Below are 22216 nucleotides of genomic sequence, written 5' to 3' on the forward strand. Positions count from 1 at the left end.
CCTAGGCACAGTGATATCACCTCCATTGCACAGAAAAAGAACACAGTGGCAGTCCCAGAGTTCAGAAGTGATGCAGCCAGGATTCTAGTTCCCATTTTTCGGGCTGGAAAGCCCATGCTCTTCTCAAAACTCCATGCTGTCTACCATTAATTTATTTTTAATCAGTTCTATTCATGATTTCATTAAACATTAGGACCCACCTTACCATCTCAGCCAGGCCAAGTGGAGATCCAGGAGACCGTTTCTGAACAGCAACCTCAGTGCAGTCTTGGGAGCAGTGGCCAGTGTGAGATTTGAAGCTCAGAGGCCAACTGAAGAAAGCTCAGAGCATGGCATTCAGAGGGGTTAATTCAGTTGGGTTGGAAGAAGGAGGAGAACTAGGGCATTCCCAAGGACTGTCCTGATGTGGCACCCAAAGGAGAGGGGACACAGGGACACTCACCTGGTATACAATCTAAGGAGGTGGCGCTTGTAGACCACAGAGCATTGGCTCCTCCTTGGCAATCACACTTGCACGCTTTTTGGTACCAGGGGTCCTCACCCTCATCCTGTGGGCAGCCAGAGGGGCAGGTGGTCAGAAAAGTCACAGTCAAAGGCTAGTGGTTCCAGCCTCTTTGGAAAGCTCAAAACCCAGACTTCTTACATATCACTTATGGCAGCTTTGCTAAAATGGTGGATTTGAATTATTAATCCAGCCTTAACAAAGTTGCCACTCATCTTTCATTCTAAATGAGTAAATGTGTGCCACCGTGAGTGACCAGCCAATAATCTCACAGACACACTCATGCAAGAGGGCAGTGTTTGCTCCATTATAATTATCTTCGGGGGGTTTAGGGAACCAAAATCCAAGATCTCACATCCCCTGGAGATTCCTATCTGGGAACCCAATTTTAAAAGGTACCAGATTCCAGATAGCGCCATCTGAATTTAAGGCCTGGTGTACTTTTGCTCTCTCATTAAAACATCAACCTCGGAGTTTGCCCAGGTAAAACATGCTATTGCCACCACCAGAAAGGAAAAAAAAAATATATATATATATATATCTTTAAAAATACATTTTTTCAAAACACTGATAGCCCTAGACATTATAGGAAAATCTTCAAAAGCAGTGTGCACGCAAATCCCAGCCTCCTCACCGCAACATACCTCAGTAGACGATAATCCCAGGGTGGCTGAACAAAGAGACAAGAGGGTAGAAATCAAATGAATAAAAGAAAGAGAAATTCAACAAAGTCATTCATGTGAAACTAGTCACATGAAAGTGAAAAGTCCCTTCTGGAGGAAGTCAAGCTAAGTAAACATCTGCCAGGAAAAGCATGCACAGATGCTGGGGAACTAGGGACACTCAAACAGAAAGACTAGGACACCATCGTTATTATTTCTGTTCATTATAGAGTTTTGGGAAATACAGTAATGTCACACAGTGGGGCAGGGGGATAGCTTCTATTTCTTACCATCAAAGGCAACGCTATGAACATTTTAGTATAAATCTTTCCAGTCATTTTTCTATATGTATTTTTTAAACATATTTGAGAAGCTACTATCAAAATAATTTTGTATCCTGCTTTCTTTTTCACTTAACATTAACAATATGAGCCTTGGCTCGGCGCCTGTGGCTCAAGTGGCTAAGGCGCCAGCCACATACACCTAAGGTCGTGGGTTCGAATTCAGCCTGGGCCCGCCAAACAACAATGACAGCTGCAACCAAAAAAATAGCCAGGCGTTGTGGCAGGCGCCTGTGGTCCTAGCTACTTGGGAGGCTGAGGCAGGAGACTCGCTTGAGCCCAGGAGTTGGAGGTTGCTGTGAGCTGTGATGCCACAGTACTCTACCCAGGGGGACAGCTTGAGGCTCTGTCTCAACAACAACAACAAAAAGAAACAATACGAGCCTTTATTTTTACTTATTAACTCTTCGTCATCATCATCGTCATCATCCCTGTTTCTGCCCGGTGTCCTATTCAGGAGTTGATTCCCTATCCCCCAACTATGCCACATTGAAATTAGGATTAGAACGTTATTTAGAAATACTTTTTTTTTTTTAGGTTTGTCGACAGCGTACGGGAAATATCAAGCCACAAAGTACAAATACTGTATCCATAACATGGGAAAATTGAAAATGTGCAAAATTTAACATAAATTTATTTTTCTTTTTCATTATTATTTGTTTTTGAGACAGAGTCTCAAGCTGTCGCCCTGGGGAGAGTGCCGTGGCATCACAGCAGCCTCAAACTCTTGGGCTCAAGTGAGCCTTTTGCCTCAGTTTCTCTATTTTTAGTAGAGATGGGGGTCTCGCTTTAGCTCAGGCTGGTCTTGAACTCTCGAGCTCAAGCTATCCACCTGCCTCAGCCTCCCAGAGTGCTAGGATTACAGGCATGAGCCACTGTGCCCCAAACTCTTTTGAGAAGTCTAAAGATGATGAGTACACAATTTAGTAGGAAAACAGTTTGTATACATTAGCATAAACTGATTAATTAAAGTTGCACTGTTCAATACAGTGGAAGAATCCAGTCTTATGTGGCTATTGGAATTTAAATTAAAATTAACCAAAGTAAAAATTCCTCAGTCGTACCAGTCACATTTCAAGCGCTTATTAGCCACACGTGGCTGATGGCTGCTGTACTGGGTAACACAGACAGAACATTTCTGTCGTCACCGAAGGTGCATTGGACAGCACTGGTTTAAAGCACTGATGGGGTACACTGAAGAAAACCACAGAAGTAAGAAGGTCTTTCTAACCTTGTTCCGCTCCCTTTCTCCTGAGGCTGGCTACAGAAACTAAAGTGCCCCTCCTCCCTCCTCCCCAAGGACCCTCACATGACAGGTGTCCTGCCCTACACCTGAAGGGTACGAATGTCAGACAAGGACACCAAGAAGAATCTGAACAGATTATTCTCCCGAGTTGATTACCATTACATCATACCCTTTGGTCCTCCAGTCATATTTCTGTGTGGCTGGTGATGAAAACACACAGATCTGGCTCAGCGCCTGTAGCTCAGCAGCTAGGGCGCTGGCCACGGGCACCGGAGCTGGCGGGTTCCAACCCAGCCCAGGCCTGCCAAACAACAATGACAGCTACAACTAAAACATAGCCGGGCATTGCGGCAGGTGCCTGTAGTCCTGGCTACTTGGGAGGCTGAGGCAGGAGAATCGCTTAAGCCCGAGAGTTGGAGGTTTCTGTGAGCTGTGATGCCATGGCACCCTACCAAGGGTGACACAGTGAGACACTATCTCCAAAACAACAACAACAACAACACAGATCTGCTGGGCATGGTGGCTCACACCTGTAATCCTAGCACTCTGGCAGGCTGAGGCGGGGGATTCCCTGAGCTTAGGACTTCCAGATCAGCCTGAGCAAGAGTGAGACCCCTTCTCTACCAAAAATAGAAAAGCTAGCTGGATGTGGTGGCTAGTTTTCTCAAAAGAACAAAAAACACACACCTATCTTCCTGTTTCTTTGGATTTTCATTTCTAAAGGCTCTTGTAACATGTAAGATGTATTAAATAAATTTGTAGGTTTTTCTCTTGCTAATCGGTTCTTTTGTCACGGGGGCTCAGCTATGAGCATTGCAGCGAGTGAGGAAATGTATTATGCTTTTTCTCCCCATTCAGCACCAAAACTCCATTTCCCATTTTCAACCAAATAAATACCTTTATTTCTTTTCTGACTATAAAGTCAATACAGCCTGCTGTAAAAGTTCCAAACAAAACCTAAGTGTAGAAAAATGGGAAATAAGTCACTCCTTTAACCATTTAGCTACTTAGAAAGTGAATCTGATACCCACAAACAGCTTTCAGATTGTTTTAGAGAGTAAAGGAATGGTCTCATATTTTTCATCACAATTATAAAAGCTACCTTTTTTGTTTTTTTTGGAGACAAGGTCTCACTCTGTCACCCTGGGTAGAGTGCTGTGGCATCAACATAGCTCACAGCAACCTCAAACTCTTGGGCTCAAGTGATCCTCCTGCCTTGGCCTCCTGAGTAGCTGGAACTACGGCCATGAGCCACCATGCCTGGCTAATTTTTCTATTTTTAGTACAGATGGAGTCTCACTTAAAAGCTATCATTCAGGCTTGGTACATGTAGCTCAGTGGCTAGAATGGCAGCCACATACACCAGAGCTGGCAGGTTCAAATCCAGCCTGGGCCTGCCAAACAACAATGACAACTACAACCAAAAAATAGCCAGGCATTGTGGTGGGCACTTGTAGTCCCAACTACTTGGGTGGCTGAGGCAAGAGAATCATTTAAGCCCAAGAGTTTGAGCTTGCTGTGAGCTGTGACGCCATGGCACTCTACCGAGGGTGACATAGTGAGACTCTGTCTCAAAAAAAAAAAAAGCTATCATTTAAAAAATACACATTTATCCATTCAGTGATCATTTTGCATGTCTGCTGTGAACCTGGCACTGTACTAGGGTCTGAGATTTCTGAAATGGGAGCCTCACTCTCTGCTCACAAAGGGCTTGAAGACAGGGAGAAACCAGAACACCAGACAATATGCACGGTGAGTACTTTGGTGGATTATGGGTAGGCTGCAAGGGGAGTCAAGGGGGCATAACTCTTGGCCTGGGAAGACTCAGGGCTACTCACCATCCGCAACCACCACACTATCTCTCCTAGCCCTTGTTCCCCTGGTTATGTACCCACTAAGGGCAGAATTGACCCTTTCAGGTAGCAATGAAGATTAGGGAGTGCCATCTTGGTAGGAGGCCACTATAGTCCCCGGGATAGTCTGGATGTTTGTGTCCGCCCCTCAAATTCATATGTTGAAACTTAATCACAAATGTGATAAGATTAGCACGTGGGGCCTTTGGGAGGTGATTAGTTTCCACCTTCATGAGTAAGATGAGTGTTCTCATCAAAGAGATCCCAGAAAGCTAGCTCGGTCCTTCCACCACCTGACGACACACCAAGAAGGCACCATCTATGAACCAGAAAGCAGGCCCTCACTGGACACTGAAACTGCTGGCACCTTGATCATGAACTTCACAGCCTACAGAACTGTGAGACATAAATTCCTGTGGTTTATAAGCCACGGTACTGTGATGCCAAACCCTGTGCTGGCAAAAGAAGTTACCAGCAACTTTGTATTTTCAAATCCAATGGACTGTTCCTAACACTGACCTTCTGTCTTCACACTGCAGTGTTGGGGGCTATTAGTCCCTCCCATCTTCCTTTAGCTCCCATCACTTTGGATAAAACTCTCGGTCTCCTTTGAGAGCTCTGTTTCCTCCACCTATCCCATACAGGTTGCTAAATCCAAGGTTCAGACTCTTGCCTTGAATGGCCTACTGGCTATTTCCCTGGAGATGTCTCTTGCTATCTAAAACTGGACCCACCCAAATGCTGGCAAGGCCATAAGGCAACCCGAATTCTAACATGTTGCTGATGGGGGTTTAAGATGGTGAAGCCTCTTTGGAAAACTGTTTGGCAGTTTATACTAAGGCTCAAAATATATGAAGTCAGACGATTAAGTTCACAAACTCATCCTAGAAAAAGTACTTTGACGGGTGGACTAGGCCCTGGTGTCGGTGCATAGCTTCCCAAGGGAGTACTTTGAATGTGATCATAGAGATATTCAGCAATGAGGTATGTGGCACTTTTTTCTCGTATGGGCCCTATGACCTAGCAATTTCACTTCTAAGGAGTTATCCACCAGAAATACATACAAATATTAAACAACACACACAGAAACCCATATACTAGATTATTCATAGCAGCAGTATTTGTAATACCCCCAAACTAGAAACGCTCACATGGCCGTCAAGAGTAGAGTGGCTATGTCGTGGTATAGTCACACAACAGAACACTCAAGTGCAATGAAAATACAGTCTATAACTACACACCACAGCACGGATGCGTCTCACAGTGTTGAGTGAAAAGTCAGAGGCTGATGTGGATGTAACACGTAAATCTAGTTAAAAATGTACAAAAAACAGGTGAAATAATCCATGCCATTGGACATTAAGATGCTGGCTATGCTTGAGGCAAGACTGGAGGGAGGAGACCCTGGGAGGGTGTCTAGGGCACTGATCTGCTGCTTGATCAGGGTGCTGGTCACATAGGCACGTTCAGTGGGGAGAATGAATTCACTGAGCTCTACGCTCATATGTATGTACTCTTCTGAATGTGTGTCATGCCTCAATGAAAAGGTTTTGAAAAATCTGAACTCATTTCCTTCCTCAGACTGTTCTCCTTTCTCTTTCTTACTCGCTAAATGGCTCTGCCATCCACCTGCCACCCCATCCAGAGAACCTGGGCCTCATCCTTGCCTCCTCTTTTCACCTGGGGGGACTTCTCTTCACCCCGCTGCCACTGCCTGCTTTGCGACCCCACCCTCACTCCCCCATCGTCTCCCTGCCAAAGAGAGCTGCTGGCTCAGAGGCCATAATGATGTGCAAACCTGTTCGTGCCACTCACCTGCTCGAAATCCATTAGCGGGTCCTCATTGCCAAGGTCCAAGTTCTACCTCTGACATTTGTAAGTATCTCTCCATTCCTCATCCCTAAGGTGGGTATAATAACATGTCCTCCAGGGGATCGCCGTGACCCCTCTCTTGCCTGCCTCTCTAGACATGTCTTTTGCAGTCTGTGCTACTTGCCATCCTTCGATGTGCCAGAGTGTTTCATGGCTCTGTCCACGGAGTTTCTTTGCTGCAAATGCTGCCCTCTCATGCCCTGGCTTCTCTGCCCGTGTATTCCTTTCCCTATAAATTTTCCTGTCCCCCAATTCACCACTTGCTCTGGCCTTTTTCTTATCCACAGGTTTAAGCACCTAAATGATTATAGAAATTGATAAAAAAGATAGTTGAGGCTCAGGGCCCATAGCACAGTGGTTACTGCGCCAGCCACATAAACCAGGGCTGGCATGTTAGAACCTAGCCTGGGCCAGCTACTCAACAATGACAACTTCAACAAAAGATAGCTGGGCATTGTGCCTGTAGTCCTAGCTACTTGGGAGGCTGAGTTAAGAGACTCGCTTAAGCCCTAGAGTTTGAGGTTGCTGTGAGCTGTGATGCCACGGCATTCTACCCAGGACAATATAGTGACACTCTGTCTCAAAAATAAAAATAAAAAAAAGGCAGTATCTGTGGCTCAGTGAGTGGGGCGCTGGCCCTGTATACCAAGGATGGTGGGTTCAAACCCGGCCCTAGCCAAACTGCAAAAAAAAAAAAAAAGATAGTTGATAGTGACTGATCCCAAAGCATTCATTTCATTCATTCAGCTAATATTCAGTGAGCATCTACTATATCTCAGTCTCAGCTTTATGTTTTAGTTGCTGGGGATACAGCAGTAAACAAAACAGGAAAAACAAGGCCGGGTGGGATGGGAGGCCAAAGAAGGTGGATTAATTGAGCTCAGCCTGAGCAAGAGTGAGACCCCATCTCTAAAACTAGCTGGGTGTTGTGGCAGGCGCCTGTAGTCCCAGCTACTCATGAGGCTGAGGCAAGCTCATCACTGAGGATCACTTGAGCCCACGAGTTTGAGGTTGCTGTGAGTTATGATGCCCGTAGCACTCTACCAAGGGTGACAAAGTGAGACTCTGCCTCAAAAACAAACAAATAAAAAAAAAAAAAAAACAGGAAGAGCACCTGCCCTTGCTGTACTTACAGGCTAGTATGTCTCTGTGTGTGCTTGTGCGTGCATGCACGTGTGCATCATGCAGAGTAGAAGAATAAATGTATACATCAGTGAACAAATAAAGTATACCAGATCTGAGAGTTAAGTTCACAAACTCATCCTAGAAAAAGTGCTACATACCTCATTGCTGAATATCACTATGGCCACCTTTGAGGTACTCCCCTTGGTAAGGTTTACACTGATGCCAGTGCCTAGGTCATCCTTCAAAGTACTTTTGGAACTTTTTAGCTGTTGTCCCATTAGCCTTGATGTCCTGAATGTCATCAAAATGTCTTCCCTTCAACATTTCCTTTATCTTCGTGTAAAGAGAAAGGTTATCAGGGGCCAGATCAGGCGAGTAGGGAGGGTGTTCCAATACAATTATTTGTTTACTGGATAAAACCTCCCTCACAGACAGTGCCGTGTGAGCTGGTGCATTGTTGTGATGCAAGAACCATGAGTTATTGGCCAAGATTTTCAGTTAAGATTTTCCTATTTGCCTATCAATGCTTTCCTGATAGTCAGCCAATGATTTTTGATGCACAATTTGATAAATTTTTGCAATCTTTTCATTAGTTCTCCTTGTTACTGGCCACCCTGATTTCTCTTCATCAGTGACACTTTTTCTTGCTTCCAAAAAACATTAAATGTCTATTTGTTCACTGCTATTTTCTTCATGGCATTATCCCCATAAACTTGGACTAACATGTTCCTGATTTCACTTCCACTCTTGCCAAGTTTAACAAGAAATTTAATGGTTGTTCCTTGCTCTAATTCAAGCTCCATCATTCTTTTGATGACACACAAAAACACAGAACAATAACAAATGCACTCAACAAGACATTACCACACATTAACAGGAACACAGCTGTGACACACTGATATACCAAGGTTATGAAACCTTACAAAGTTGTTTGTATAGTGCTGCCTATGTACGTGTACAGTGGCAAGTTTGTGAACTTAGTTGTCAGACCTCGTATAGTATGTAAAATGATGATGACTGTATGGACAAAACAAAAAGGAAGGAGGTCAGGTGATAGGAACTGGTAAACTTAAGGAAGCCCTCATTGAGAAGGTGATCTTGGAGCAAAGACTTGAAGGAGGCGAGATACCTGTGGGCAAAGGGAAGCTTCTAGATACTTCAAGGCAGAGGGAACAGCAAGTACAAAACCCCTGAGGCAGGAATTTGTTTGGCATGTTCTAGAAAGAGCAAAGAGACTCTGGGGCAGGAGCCAGAGAACAGAGAGTTTTAGGAGATAAGGAGCTGGAAGGTTTGGAGGAGGCAGTTTCTGCACAGCCTTGCAGGCCAGGAGAGGACCTTGGCATTTACCCTGTGTGAGACTTTGGAGGGTTTGAGGAGAGAAGGGACATGACTGGTCATGGTTTCAAAGCTCCTCTGGTGCTGTGTTGTAAGCTAGCCTGCCAGAGCAAGGAGGGCAACAGAGTCCGGTTCTGAGGTGAGTGCAGTCCTCCTGGGGAGAGACGATGGTGGCTTAGCCCAGGGTGGTGGCAGTGGAGATGATGAGAGGTGGCTGGCTTCTCACTGTATTTGGAGAGTAGTGCTAACAGGATCTGCTGACAGATTACACATGGGGTACAAAAGAAAGGGAAGCCCAAGGCCTGGGCAACCGGAGGTGTAGCACTGCCATTTACTGAGGGGGGAAGGTTTCAGGGGGAGCAAGGGAGTTGGGGAAAATGGGGTGGGGGGGTTTTGAAACATAGTGAGTTTGAGAAGCCCAGAGGACACCCCAATGTTGAAGGTTGAGTGGACACCTGGATGGATGTTTCTGGAGCTCAGGGGAAATTCCGAAAAGGTTGAAATGGTAACCTGTGCTCTTTGGAGTTAACTTATAACCTCGGCTTATTAACTTATAACCTCGGCTTATAACTCTTCATCAGGAAATACAAAGGAAATGAGCAATCTGATTAGAAGTAAGTACTGCCTTGGAGGTCGCTAATCTAGTAGGCATTCTGTCCCACGCCTCACCCTCAAGAGAAGCTGGGGATGGCTAATAGGCCCTGTCAGTTGGACATCATTTATGCCAAGACCATCTTTTGGGGGGGATCAAAGACAAGGGTCCTGATTATGGTACTGAAGATGTAGCTTTAATAACCAAATCAATTTAGCTCAAAGGCATGTCTGTCACTGAAGAGGGTCTGGTCTATTCAGCTGCAGCTGAGCAAACCCAGAGTTCAAAGGCCCAGCAACTCAGCCTGCAGGGACTTTTGCTACTCCAGGTCCATTGGTGGGCTTGGAACAGTTTCCACATTCTGCAGAAACAAAGCAGAAGGTGAACGGAAAGGTGGGGGCAACTCAGGAATTCACTCCCTTTCTAGGAGTGAGGAAGAGGAAGCCACTGGCTTCAGAGCCACTTCCTGTGCGAAATCAGATTTGGGGCTGATTTCTTGCATTTTGTTTCCCCTCAAGCTCCCCTCCCCAGAAAGCATTTGTCTCTAGGCAGCCTGAGATTCTGAGGTGCCAGATCCTTATGGAAATGAGCAGAGAAAGAAGGAACAAGAAGCATTTTACAGGAAAAAGCTGTCACCAAGGGAGAAGCAGCCTGGCTGCTGTAGTTTCCCAAAATGATTTAATCACCAAAAAACAGGAGAACAAAGGCAAAAGCATTTTTGACTACAACAAATTATCATGCCAGAAAGCAACATGCTGGATTGAGAAAAAGAAAAAACATCAGCCTTCAAAGGAAAAAGAGTACAAGATTTCAATTATGTGGTTGCAAATATTTTTCTCCCAACTTGCATTGTTTTGTGATTCCATCACAAGTTACCCTAGACGTCTGCCACTCACCAATCTTAGATTTATGCAATATGGGCTCATTATGCCCTTTGGGGACAGAAGGCCACTGCCTTGGGGAAACCTTTTGCAAGAAAATTCCAAACATGCCTATTTTCTTTTTAATTTAGCATTCTCTCTCTCTCTCCCCACCCCCTCTCTCTCTCCTTTCTTTTGAGACAGAGACTCACTTTGTCACCCTTGGTAGAGTGCCCTGGCACTATAGCTCACAGCAACCTCAAACTCTTGGGCTCAAGCACTCCTCTTGGCTCAGCCTCCCAAGTAGCTGGGACTACAGGTGCCTGCCACAATGCCCAGCTAGTTTTTAGAGACAGAGTCTCACTCTTGCTCAGGCTGAAAAAAAAAAAATGCCTATTTCTTGAAATGTCCCTTGCAAACTCAAGAGGAAAAGTGTGCCTTGGGTACATAGGAAAGAGAGTTTTAGTCTCTGTAGTCGGATATCACTAAGTAACATAACGTTCTTTCCCATGGAAACAGAGGAAGCCAGGGAGAAAGGCATAAAATTATGAATGATAAAAACTATCTGTAACTAGCTTCAATCTACTTGAGAAGCAGGAATAAGACACAGGAGGAACACAGCAGGCTGCAATAACGTCCCTCTTGTAAAGAAGAAAGAAGGAAATTGCTTCTGGTGTGAAAGTGTTACTATTTTGGGTGACAGGCATATTCATGGGCAAATCTGGTATCCGCACATGCTTCCACACAGATGAACCTCAAAGACATATGCTAAGCGAAAGACAGAAGACCATATGTTGTATGATTCCATTTAAATGAAATGTCCAGAATCGGCAAATCTATAGAGACAGGGTAGATTTGTGGTTGCTGGAGGCTGGGAGAATGGGGCGTGAGCACTTAATGTCTGGGGTGATGAAAAATGCTCTAAAAATAGGTTGTGGGTGCTACAAATCTGTAAATATCCTACAAACTATTGAATTGTACACTTTAAATGGGTGATTTTAATGGTGTGTAAATTACATCTCAACAAAGATGCCTGTAATGCTAGCAGTCGGAGAGGCCGAGGGAGGTGGATCGCTTGAGCTCAAGAGTTCAAGACCAGCCTGAGCAAGAGTGAGACCTTGTCTCTGAAACTAGCAGGCGTTGTGGCAGGCGTCTGTAGTCCCATCTACTTGGGAGGCTGAGGCAAGAGAGAAGAGCCTGAGCCCAAGAGTTTGAGGTTGCTGTGAGCTATGGCCCCATAGCATTCTACAGAGGCTGACAAAATGAGACTCAAAAAAAAAAAATGCTTCTTAATAAACACCTGCAATCCCTGATGGTTGATGTACCCGCAAAGGGGCACATTCACCTGTAAGATAAGGCTAGATGACTCTTTTTAAAAACTTTTATATAATAAACATGATCAAATAATGGACTAGTATATTTTAATAAGATGAATATATTTTAAATCATTATTGGCATTCAATCTAAAATGTGCAGCAGAAGATAAGTCATAAGACCTAAGTGGCACGTTGCTATGATGATCCGAGCATAACTGAAGTCAGCCTGTTTACTTTATTACACCATAATGAGGAGCCACTGCCACCAAAGAACAGAAACAGCAAAGAGTGAATCAGACAAAGAACCTTTGTCTTCATGTTCCAACTTATGCAATGAAACACATCTTTTTTTTTTTTTTCCAGTTTCTGGTTGGGGCTGGGTTTGAACCCATCACCTCTGGTATAGGGGGCCGGCGCACTACTCCTTTGAGCCACAGGTGCTGCCCTGAAATTCATCTTTTCCATGAGGGTTTGCCATATGTTATCCACGTTAATTAGTGCAGAGGGCGGTGCCTGTGGTTCAGTGGGTACGGCGATGGCCCCATATACCGAGGGTGGCGGGTTCAAACTCGGCCCCAGCCAAACTGCAACAAAAAAATAGCTGGGTGTTGTGGTTGGCACCTGTAGTCCCAGCTACTCGGGAGGCTGAGGCAAGGGAATCGCCTAAGCCCAGGAGATGGAGGTTGTGGTGAGCTGTGTGACACCAACGCACTCTACCAAGGGTGATAAACTGAGACTCTGTGGCCACACACACAAAAAACTCAGTATAGAAATTGCATCCTGTATTTTCTCCTCTGTCTCCTGGAGCACCCCTCTGGCTTGAGGGAAAGTACACAGTAGGTCCCCAAGCTACAATAGCCATTTTGGGATGGCTATTTTCCTTCCAAGCAGCATATGGGAGTAGGGCCTGAGTTAGGTGGGTAAGAGAATTTTGGGTCCCCAAGCCTTCCCACTGGCAAATTCCATGCTACCTGAACAGATGATACTCTCTCTCTTTGAGGACATTTCTGGAATTCCCCAAGCCGTGCAGAAATTGGTAAGCTATATAACACAGGAAAGAGCGTTGTCCTCTGAGACTCCTGACAGCCTTTTATTATTGATATCCACTAATGGATAGGTCTTATTTAAAATTGCATTTTTTATAGGACTCTTCTCATTTGGGGGTCACAGAGCAAGGTTGTTAGACTCAGCACTTTGAAAGCAACAAGGATCTGCCCTGCATGTCCAATTCTTACACAGTATTTGCCTCAGAGCAGATACTTAAGGATGGGCTCTTGAATGAATGGACAAAGGAATGAATGAATCTCTATTCCAATCACAAGGAAATTTGACATCAAACTGTGGATATCTGACATTTTTAAGAGTATTTGGATCTAAGCCTCAAAAGACTTTAGCTGAGGAAAGAGTGAGAAGTGAAGGAAAAACAACAAAAGAGGCCAGGTGTGGTGGCTCATGCCTGTAATCCTAGCATTCTGGGAGGCCGAGGCCAGTGGATTGCTTGAGTTCAGGAGTTCGAGGCCAGCCTGAGCAAGAGCAAGTCCATGTCTCTTAAAAAAAAAAAATTAGCTGAGCATTGTGGTGGATACTTGTAGTCTCAGCTACTCAGGAGGCTGAGGCAAAAGGATCCCTTGAGCCCAAGAGTTTGAGGTTGCTGTGAGCTATGACACACAGTACTCTACAGAGGACAACTGAGTGAGACTCTGTCTCAAAAAACTAAAAGAAGAAAAACAACAAAAGCATCTTAAAGTATTAAAAGTTACTGGTACATGGTGTTGACTATTAATTGCAAGGGGAAAAAAACAAAGGAAAATTGATCTAAATGATCCCTGCTTACAAATTTACCTTAGGGTTTGCAAAATGACCTTGAGATTATATTTTCTCAAGTCTTTGCAAATACTCTACCAATAAAATATAGTGAGAGGGTAGAAAGGAGAAGGATTGAAACCAGGGATTCTAAGTCTACTTGTGAGTTTCATCATGTCCTCCTCCTCCCCGCCCTCCTCATTTATTTCCTGTAGCATAAGTGCACGACAGCCACAAAGAAGACAGTCAAACAATTTCCAATGTCTGAATGAACCAGAAAAGAAATTCTGAGTTGATGAGTTGAGAACTGAGAGAGTCATGAAAGAATGTTGTTTCAAAGATTGAGAGATAATTGAAAAGTTTAATTGGATGACATTTTAGAGATTTACTGGTAATTTTTCCTTATTTAATCAGATCACACTAAAAGGCCATATTTAGACATTTTTAAATGATTGAGTGTATTCTGTCTTGGGGGATTCCTGACTCTCACTTGAATTATGCTTTTTATTAGATTCCAGTAGTAATCGGGATGTTACATTAATCCATATTTAAACTAGGGTGACCTCACGTCCTGATGTGCCCTGGACAGTCCTGATTTACACCTGTTGTCCCAGCAGAATTATTAATAGCATCCTCCTTCACCCCTAGTAGATCCGGGCTTGGAAGATTAAATTCTACAATCACCCTAGCTTTGACTCCTAAAATTTTCAAGAATATGCCATATTTTCTCATTAATTGTTAAGAGAGATAGCCATTTTATACAATTTCTGAGACCCTTCCTTTTGTCTGTTGATTTTAAGCATCCTTTGAACTTTTAGAACACTCCTCACTGAACTGGAAAGACAGTGGCAAAACAAAGAGAACCACATCTACATAAAGACAACTGTTGTTTGTTAATAACACGTGTTAATTAGTTAACATGTGTTGCTAATTAATAATATTTTTTCTTATTCAGGTTCAATTCCTATTTATCAACTGTATCATTCATTAAATTATATTATTAAGTATGTAATGAATACCAATGGTTGAATAGCACCTACCTTCATAGCCAAAGAGAAGTAGTAACAAAAAGCCTTCTATCTTGCGTGGCATTTTCCCCTCGTCCTTGGCTGCAGCCCTACCTTACTGAAGTGGAGAGTTTGCCCAAGAACAGGGGATTAACTTGAGCACTGGCCTCATTAAGCATCTTATTCCACTTAATTCTTATGTCTTCGGCTGAGCCCCATCAAGTTAACCCACATAGCTACCTGCTTCAACAAGAAAGCCTCGCAGAAGATGCCAGCATCAACTGAGCTTGGTTTAGCAAGAAAGATACTGATTTCATTTCAACATAAACAGGGAAGCAAGGGAGGGAAATGGGAACGAGAATTATAAGACTCAGGTCTTAATCCTTTCTCAGCCATCATCTTCTAGGGGTTGACAGCGAGCAGTTTCCTGCCAGATAAGCACTAACATTCTCCAATTATATGAAAATGCCACAAATTCCCTTCTTAGAAAGCAACTTGGCATCATGTTCATACCTAGTCACTAAGGAAAACACTAAATGTTGGGGGGAGGGCAGTTACACGTAAACATGTGCATTGCTGTGTTGCTTATAAAAGCAAAAATTCGGAAACAATGGGCAAGATTAGGGTGTTAAGTAAATCAAGAGAGGCAGTGCAGCCCAGGAATAAGCATAGATTCCCAAGCTAGACTGGATGGAAATCCCAATGCTAGCGCTCATTACATTGTGACCTCAGGGTAAGTTATCAACCTCTCTGCGCCTCAATTTCCTTGTCTGTAATATGATGATAATGCCTGCACTCATACAGTTATTTTGAGGCTTAAATGGGATGAAATATACAAAATATTTAGAACAGTTGTTGATAAAACTAGCTCTCATTTTCACATAGGCATTAAGAACAAAGTTGATGAGAGGAAAAGTGGAGTTGTTTAATAGGTAATCTTTCAATTGTGCAAGATGAAAACGTCCCGGAGATCTGTTTGACCACAATGTGAATATATTTCACACTGCTGAACATGGTTAAGATGGTTAGAAAAAATTAAGCTGATGAAGTGGTTGTGATAACAGAGAAAGCCGTGTGTTATACTCTTGAAAAAGATGCAAATTTATGGACTGCAAAAAAGGGCAAAACTATGTTGAACAACGCAGAGTAAACTATGTTGAACAACGCAGAGTAAGAGATCGAATATCCCCTTCTCCTTTTAATTTTTGCCATGGGCCCACCCACATATTCAGCCTCCAGGACCCCAAAAGGTCGACATTACATATAATAATAAACCCTCTCAAACAAAAGTGTAATGAGATAGTAAAGAGATACACAAAAGGAACTAGAGAAACGTTTTGGTCATTTACTGGGTGTCTGCGAGCTTGACATTTTATTCCGTACGTGTATGAATTCCTCACTCAGCAGAAGAACGTCTATTTCCCAAACTCTACTGCTGTCTGAAAAAAGATTGTCTTTTGGTTTTTATTTCCTCTCTGCATTTTAGAGTTTAATGAAAAATTAAACTTTGAATCATACTCGTAAAGATAACACATCTTTAATAATTCAACCACGTTATAAGTGCTGCTGTGTTGTCACATTTTATCTGGGGGCTTGCGGGCCGGCTGTCTGTCCCAGCTCGCCGGGGGCGCCCCAGGATCGCCAGCCGGGTTTTCCGAGGCCGCCCCGGGGTGGCGGGAGAAGAGGTGGGCGGGGCCCGGGGGCGTCCCCCGCTATTTGTCAGGTCAGACGGTGGCGGCGGCCGTGACCTTGTGGGATGGGAGAGGGCAGCTGTCATTTCGCTTCTGCGATAAGAACACGCCCCAAACATTAAAAAGTGAAAAAAAAAAGGAGAAAGGCAAGTGCCGCGCTTTTGCTTCGTTTTAACCCAGACGCTTAGGGGATATTGAGTATTAAAACAAAATGGGCTGGTTCCGCTAGGGCTCGAACCCAGGACCTTCTGCGTGTAAAGCAGACGTGCTAACCACTACACCACAGAACCACGCCGCCGGCCGCCCACATTGTGAGCTCATTCATGGGGTCACGTCACGCGCGCCGCGCCGTGGAGACCCGGTCCTTCCGCTGCGGCCCCGCCCCGCCTCCGAGGCGCCCACACCGCGGCCCGGCGCCGCTCGCCCGGTTTATCACCAGCTTCGCCGCGGCTCCTGTGATCAGAGCCAGGCCAGGGGCCCAGGTGACCATCCGGGCCGACAGCACCTCCCTCTATCATCCGTCCCCAGTCTTTCCCTCAGCTGAGGAGTGGGCGAAGCAACCGGGCGAGCGGAAGTGAACCCTGGCCGGGCACCACACCTTCTGAAAGCTTCCCTCAGCTGGTGAGGGCCCCCCACTCTCCCATTTTCCTCAGGGACAAACTGAGCCTCGGCCACCGACGGCTTTGCCCCCCCACCCCCCGTCCAAAGTGAGAAGGTCGCCTCTTCCCGGCAGCGTTGGAGGCTTTGGCCGTTGGAGGCTTTGGCGGTTGAGGAGACCTCAGGCGGCGTGGGGCTGGGGGCTGGGGGCTGGGGCCATTTCTGCGTGGGCGCCTGTTTTGCCAGGGTTGGGAAAGGCCGCTGAATAGTCGCTTGCCCGAGGGCGGGGACCTCTTACTGCCCCCGACCTGTCCCGCAGCTCTCTTTCCCTCCTGAAGCCCAGTCGTAAGGCGACCGGGACCACAAGGCCTTCTTTGGTCCCATTTGTCTAGGGCTGGAGGGTGGTGTAGACAGGCCACTCCTTTTTGGCCTCTGGGAAGGAAAGGCCACATAATTTGAGGGACTGCGTGCGAAATGAAAATGCCAGGTCCCTCGTTCATAAGTTATTACAAATTTCAAACGGTCACAGCAGAGCATTAAACCCAGCGTGACTGCCCAGATTCTGGCCCCCGAACCTCCAAGACTGTGGGTCCGGGTGAGGGGCTGGGACCTTCTTCCACCATCTATGAGGTCGCGCTTTGGACTTTTCATTGTCAGTGCCATTTGCCTTCTCCAGGGTTTCTGGACGGATCTGCGTCACCATTCTGCAACCGCTCACCATTCTCAAGCCTGAAAACCCACCTAAAACCATTTGCAGGGCATCTTTAAGCTCCCAGCTGGATTTGGTCTGCAGGCAGCTGCCTGGCAGGATGATGAAAAAGTAACCCAAATCGCATGAAAGCACACCTCTTCAGTCAAGGAGCAGGTGGGTGGAAGGGGGACTGATGGGGTGGGCATGATCTGGATGTTGGTCCCACCTTGGCTGTTCACCAGCTGGGTGCTCTTCAGGGAGTCCATTCACCTTCCCAGTCTGTCTCTTCCTTGGTGAAATATAGGGGTTGGACTATACATCCCTACTCTGGCCTCTGAAATGCTGCGCCCATTTTCCAGGTAGGAAAATGGAGGCAGTTATCTGCCATGTAATTTTTCCCATAGAAATAGGTAGAGGCTGGGTGCAGCTGGTGCTTGGGTTTTGAGGTACCCAGTTTCCTCTGCCCTCTGTTAGCTTCTGGTCACATTCATCATGGACCCCCTTTCAGTCTGCATTTTTGTTGATATTTGGAGAGGCCTCCTTGAACATTTAACACCTAGATTGTAAGCTAGGAGGTGACCAGGAGTAGCCCCCACCAGCTGGAGAATGAACTCATAGAAGCTTCATGTTCCTGCTTGTAAGTGAGCCGTAATGATTCCCAATAATAGGTATGTCCCACCTGTTTCCAAACCTTTAGCAGTCCAAAACAAAGTTGCAAAGAATTGTCCTTAAAATTGCACATACTGTTTGTGTTTTGGTTTGTGCTTCTAGGGCGGCAGTCCCCAACCTTTTTGGCACCAGGGTCTAGTTTCATAGAAGGTAGTTTTTCCACATATGGGGGAGGGGGTGTTAGAATCTCATAAGGCAAGTGCAACCTAGATCCATCACAAGTGCACTTTACAGTAGGATTTGCGTTCTTATGAGAATCTAATGCCACCCTGATCTAAGAGGAGGCAGAGCTCAGGCAGCGATGGGGAGTGGCTGTAAATACAGATGAAGCTTTGCTTACTCTGGGGTTGGGAACTGCAGCTCCAGTGCTTTGCTTTTCTTCAGCTTTTTCTGTCCTTGGCTGTAAGAATAGGTTTGCCAAGTACAAGCTTTGGCCAGGTTTCTGCACTTAGGTTCTGTGTAGAAAAGAAGCTGGCACTCCTTTCTGCTTTTAGTAAAGCACTCTTGTTCCTATTCTCCATTCTGACCAGGAGGCAGACTTGAGTCCACTCTCCCCACCCTGCTCTTAAGTGTCAGCACAATTTCCATTAGGAAAGTACAATGTGATTTATAAAGCACTTTCTCATACATTCCTGGGCAACAGCCCTGTGAGTATTACACCCTCTATTTTTTAGCAGAAGTTGAAGAGTCTGAGTGTCTTGCTTGTGACCATTCAGCTAGTGAGTGGCAGGACTGGGTCACACTGAACCTTCTGATGCCTAAGTGACCAGGGAAGGCTAAGTCCATGTTGTTCTCATCATTGTTCTCTTGTCATATTTTGTATGTGTGCCAGTGAGGAAATGGATACCTTTTACTGCCTTTTTTTTTTTTTTTTGTAGTGTTTCAACAAAATTCTCAAAAGGAGGACTGAGAGCCTTCTGTAAACAACTGTTGTTACCTTTAATCTTGAAACCGTCAGACAGGGATAATGCCTCTGATGGCTTCAGTTTTGCCTAACACTTTGTGTCTGTTCAGTCATATTTGTGAGTCCATCACTCCCAAGTATACCCAGAAGCCTCTGAACAACTAGAAGAAGAATACCGTACACAAACTAATAAATAAAGACTAGAAGTCACTTTTGAGTTCTCTGATATCCAGTTGTTTAGTGTTGACTTCATTGATGGAGGGTAATGTGACCAAAGAAACCACAGCCTGGAACATGAGCTTAGTTAGGAAGCTTGGTTTACCTGAGTTCATTTAGAAGCTATTGTACTCTGTCCTTCAGAGGGTATCAAGTATTTACTAGGAAAAGTGAGTCATTACCTTTTTAGGGCAGAGCTCACCTTATCTTTCCCCTTTCACAGCTCATCCTCTTCAAAATGTCTTAAAACTACCCTGTTGTGAGGGACACCTACCTTTCACAGTCCACCTGTCACCCAGCTCAGATTTGGTGGTCATTTTCACACTCACATGTTTGCCTCTTCCTTGCTTCCTTGCACTTGTTGACAAAACTACAACCTGTTACATCTGTCTCTGTCCCTACTCTGCCCCTAAATATAGCCCAAGAAAAACACACATCCAAACTGACTGATTTCACATTCAGTTCATGAGTACTTGGCTCATGTGAACCCTTCATGCAGCCCAGAATCATGTCCACTTCTCCTATAGAGCAGCTCTATATTTTTTCTCCCTAAACTTCCTGTCCCACCCTCACCCCCACCTCCAAGCTCATGACCTTGATTCCTATTTTAGGGAAAAAAATGGAAGCAATCAGAAGGGAACTCCCACAGGCCTCGTCACATCTACCCACCTGCCAGCATCTGTGCTGTCATCCTCTTCTTCCAGGGCTTTTCCACTAGCCCTGTGGGTGGGACTGGCTCATTCTGTTGTGGGGAGCTGTCCTGTGTATTGTGGGATGTTTTGCAGTAGCTCTGGCCTCTACTTGCTAGATGGCTATTGCATTTCCCCAGCTCACCCAGTCCTGACAACCTAAAATATCCCCTGGGGGGGGGGGGCAAAACCTTAGGGGCTATTTGACAATGTCTGGAGACACTTGCTGTGACTGGGAGAGGGGTACTACAGGCATCTACTAGGTAGAGGCCAGGGATGCTGCCAGATGTCCTCTAATGCACAAGATAGCTCCACAGCACAGAGTGGCCCAGCCCTAAATGTCCACAGAGCACAGTTGGGAAACCCTGCTCTAAATAAGTTGTCTGCATTTCCCCGAGCCAGTACACCAGATTGTGGTGGTTCTTGTCTGCTCAAGGAATTCTGAACAATTCCCCCCTTTCTCCTATCTCATTATTTATTCTTCTCATAGGATCATTTTTTTTTTCTTTGAGACATAGTCTTACTAGAGTGCTTAGCATCACAGCTCACAGCAACCCTCAGCCTCCTGAGTTGCTGGGACTACAGGCGCCCTCTACGACCGACGCCCGGCTATTTTTAGAGGTGGGGTCTCGTTCTGGCTCAGGCTGGTCTCAGACCTGTGAGCTCAAGCAATCCACCTGCCGTGGCCTCCCAGAGTGCTGGGATTACAGTCGTGAGCCACCGCCCCTGGCCTGTTGAATCATTTTGATCAGCGCATGCTATAATTTCTCTCATTATTAAGAAATAAGCTCTTCATTCCGTTTCTGTGGCTAACTCCTTCCATTTCTCTGCTTTCCTTTCTAGCGAAGCTCTTAGATTCTCTCCCCACCCGCCTCGTTGGCACTTGTTCCCACTACTCGACCAAAATTCTTCTGATCCAACTCACTGGTGACTTCCACATTGCTGCACAGAATAGTTCTTCCTCTTCATCTTATTTGATCCATCAGCCGCATTTGAAATAGTCTATCACTCCCTCCTTTTATGAAGCACTTTGTGCTCTTGGCTTTTAAGGTGCCGTCCTCTCGTGATGTTTGTTTCCTATCTCACTGCTTACTCCTTTTCAATCACCTTTGCTGAATCCTCATCTCTTTGACCTTTTTTGTTTGTTTTGTTTTGTTTTTGAGACAGTCTCACTATGTTGCCCTGGGTAGAGTGCTGTGGCATCACAGCTCACAGCAACCTCAAACTCTTGGGCTCAAGCAATTCTCTTGCCTCAGCCTCCCAAATGGCTGGGACTACAGGCACCTGCCACAACGCCTGGCTATTTTTGTTGTTGTAGTGGTCATTGTTGTTTAGCAGGCCTAGGTCGGGTTCAAATCTGCCAGCCTCTGTGTATATGGCCGACGCCCTAGCTGCTGAGCTACAGGCACCAAGCCCCCTTTGACCTTTAATCATGGCCGTAACTCAGGTCTTGGTCCTTGGACTACTCTATCCATTCTCACCACCCTGGTGACTTCATTCAATCTAATGGCTTTAAATATCATTGATAACCTAGATTATTCCCAATATATATCTCTAGTCTAGAATTTTCTTCCAAACTCCAAACCTACATATTTAGCATTTCCATTTAGATGTCTGTTGGGCATCTCAAACCTAGTACACCTGTGTCTTAACTCCTGATCTCTGTCCCCTAAATCTGATCCTTTCTCTGTCTTTCCTATCTCAGAAAACAGTAGCTTTATCTTCCCAGTTATTTAGGCCTAAAACGTAGAATAATACTCAGTTCTTCTCAGTTTTTTACATCCCCAATATAATCAATAGCAAACCTATTGGCTCCACCTTCAAGATCTATCTAGAATCTGCCAGCTTTCTGTCATCTTCTCTGCTTTCATTTTTTTTTTTTTGTTTGTTTTGAGACAGAGTCTCAAGCTGTCACCCTGGGTAGAATGCTGTGGCATCACAGCTCACAGCAACCTTAAACCCTTGGGCTTAAGCAATTCTCTTGCCTCAGCCTCCCAAGTACCTGGGACTACAGGAGCCTGCCACAATGCCCAGCTATTTTTTTTGTTGTTGTTGTTATAGTTGTTATTGTTGTTTTAGCTGGCCTGGCTGGGTTTGAACCCACCAGCCTTGGTGTATGTGGCCAGCGCCCAACCCACTGAGCTACGGGTGCTGCCTATTTCCATTCTTTTGTTTTTGAGACAGAGCTTCATTTTGTCACTCTTGATAGAGTGCCTTAGTATTATAGCTCACAGCAACCTCAAAC

General features: G+C 45.2%; 1 protein-coding gene and 1 non-coding gene across 2 annotated transcripts in view; both read right to left on the reverse strand.

Moving 5' to 3' along the window:
• RS1 (retinoschisin 1) overlaps positions 1-14599 on the reverse strand; it is a 28193-nt gene extending 13594 nt beyond the window's left edge. Inside the window, exons 1-3 of the mRNA XM_012806416.2 lie at positions 14548-14599; positions 1147-1172; positions 443-548 (exon numbers count right to left, since the gene is read on the reverse strand). Of these exons, the coding sequence (XP_012661870.1) occupies positions 443-548; positions 1147-1172; positions 14548-14599 (184 nt within the window). The remainder of the gene's footprint in view (positions 1-442; positions 549-1146; positions 1173-14547) is intronic.
• A 1823-nt stretch (positions 14600-16422) lies between these two features.
• TRNAV-UAC lies at positions 16423-16495 on the reverse strand. The gene has a single exon. It is a non-coding gene; the product is annotated as a tRNA-Val (tRNA).
• Positions 16496-22216: the final 5721 nt, after the last annotated feature.

This window comes from Otolemur garnettii, unplaced genomic scaffold (genome assembly GCF_000181295.1).
Source record: "Otolemur garnettii isolate 467f Iridium unplaced genomic scaffold, OtoGar3 scaffold00051, whole genome shotgun sequence".
NCBI lineage: Eukaryota > Metazoa > Chordata > Mammalia > Primates > Galagidae > Otolemur > Otolemur garnettii.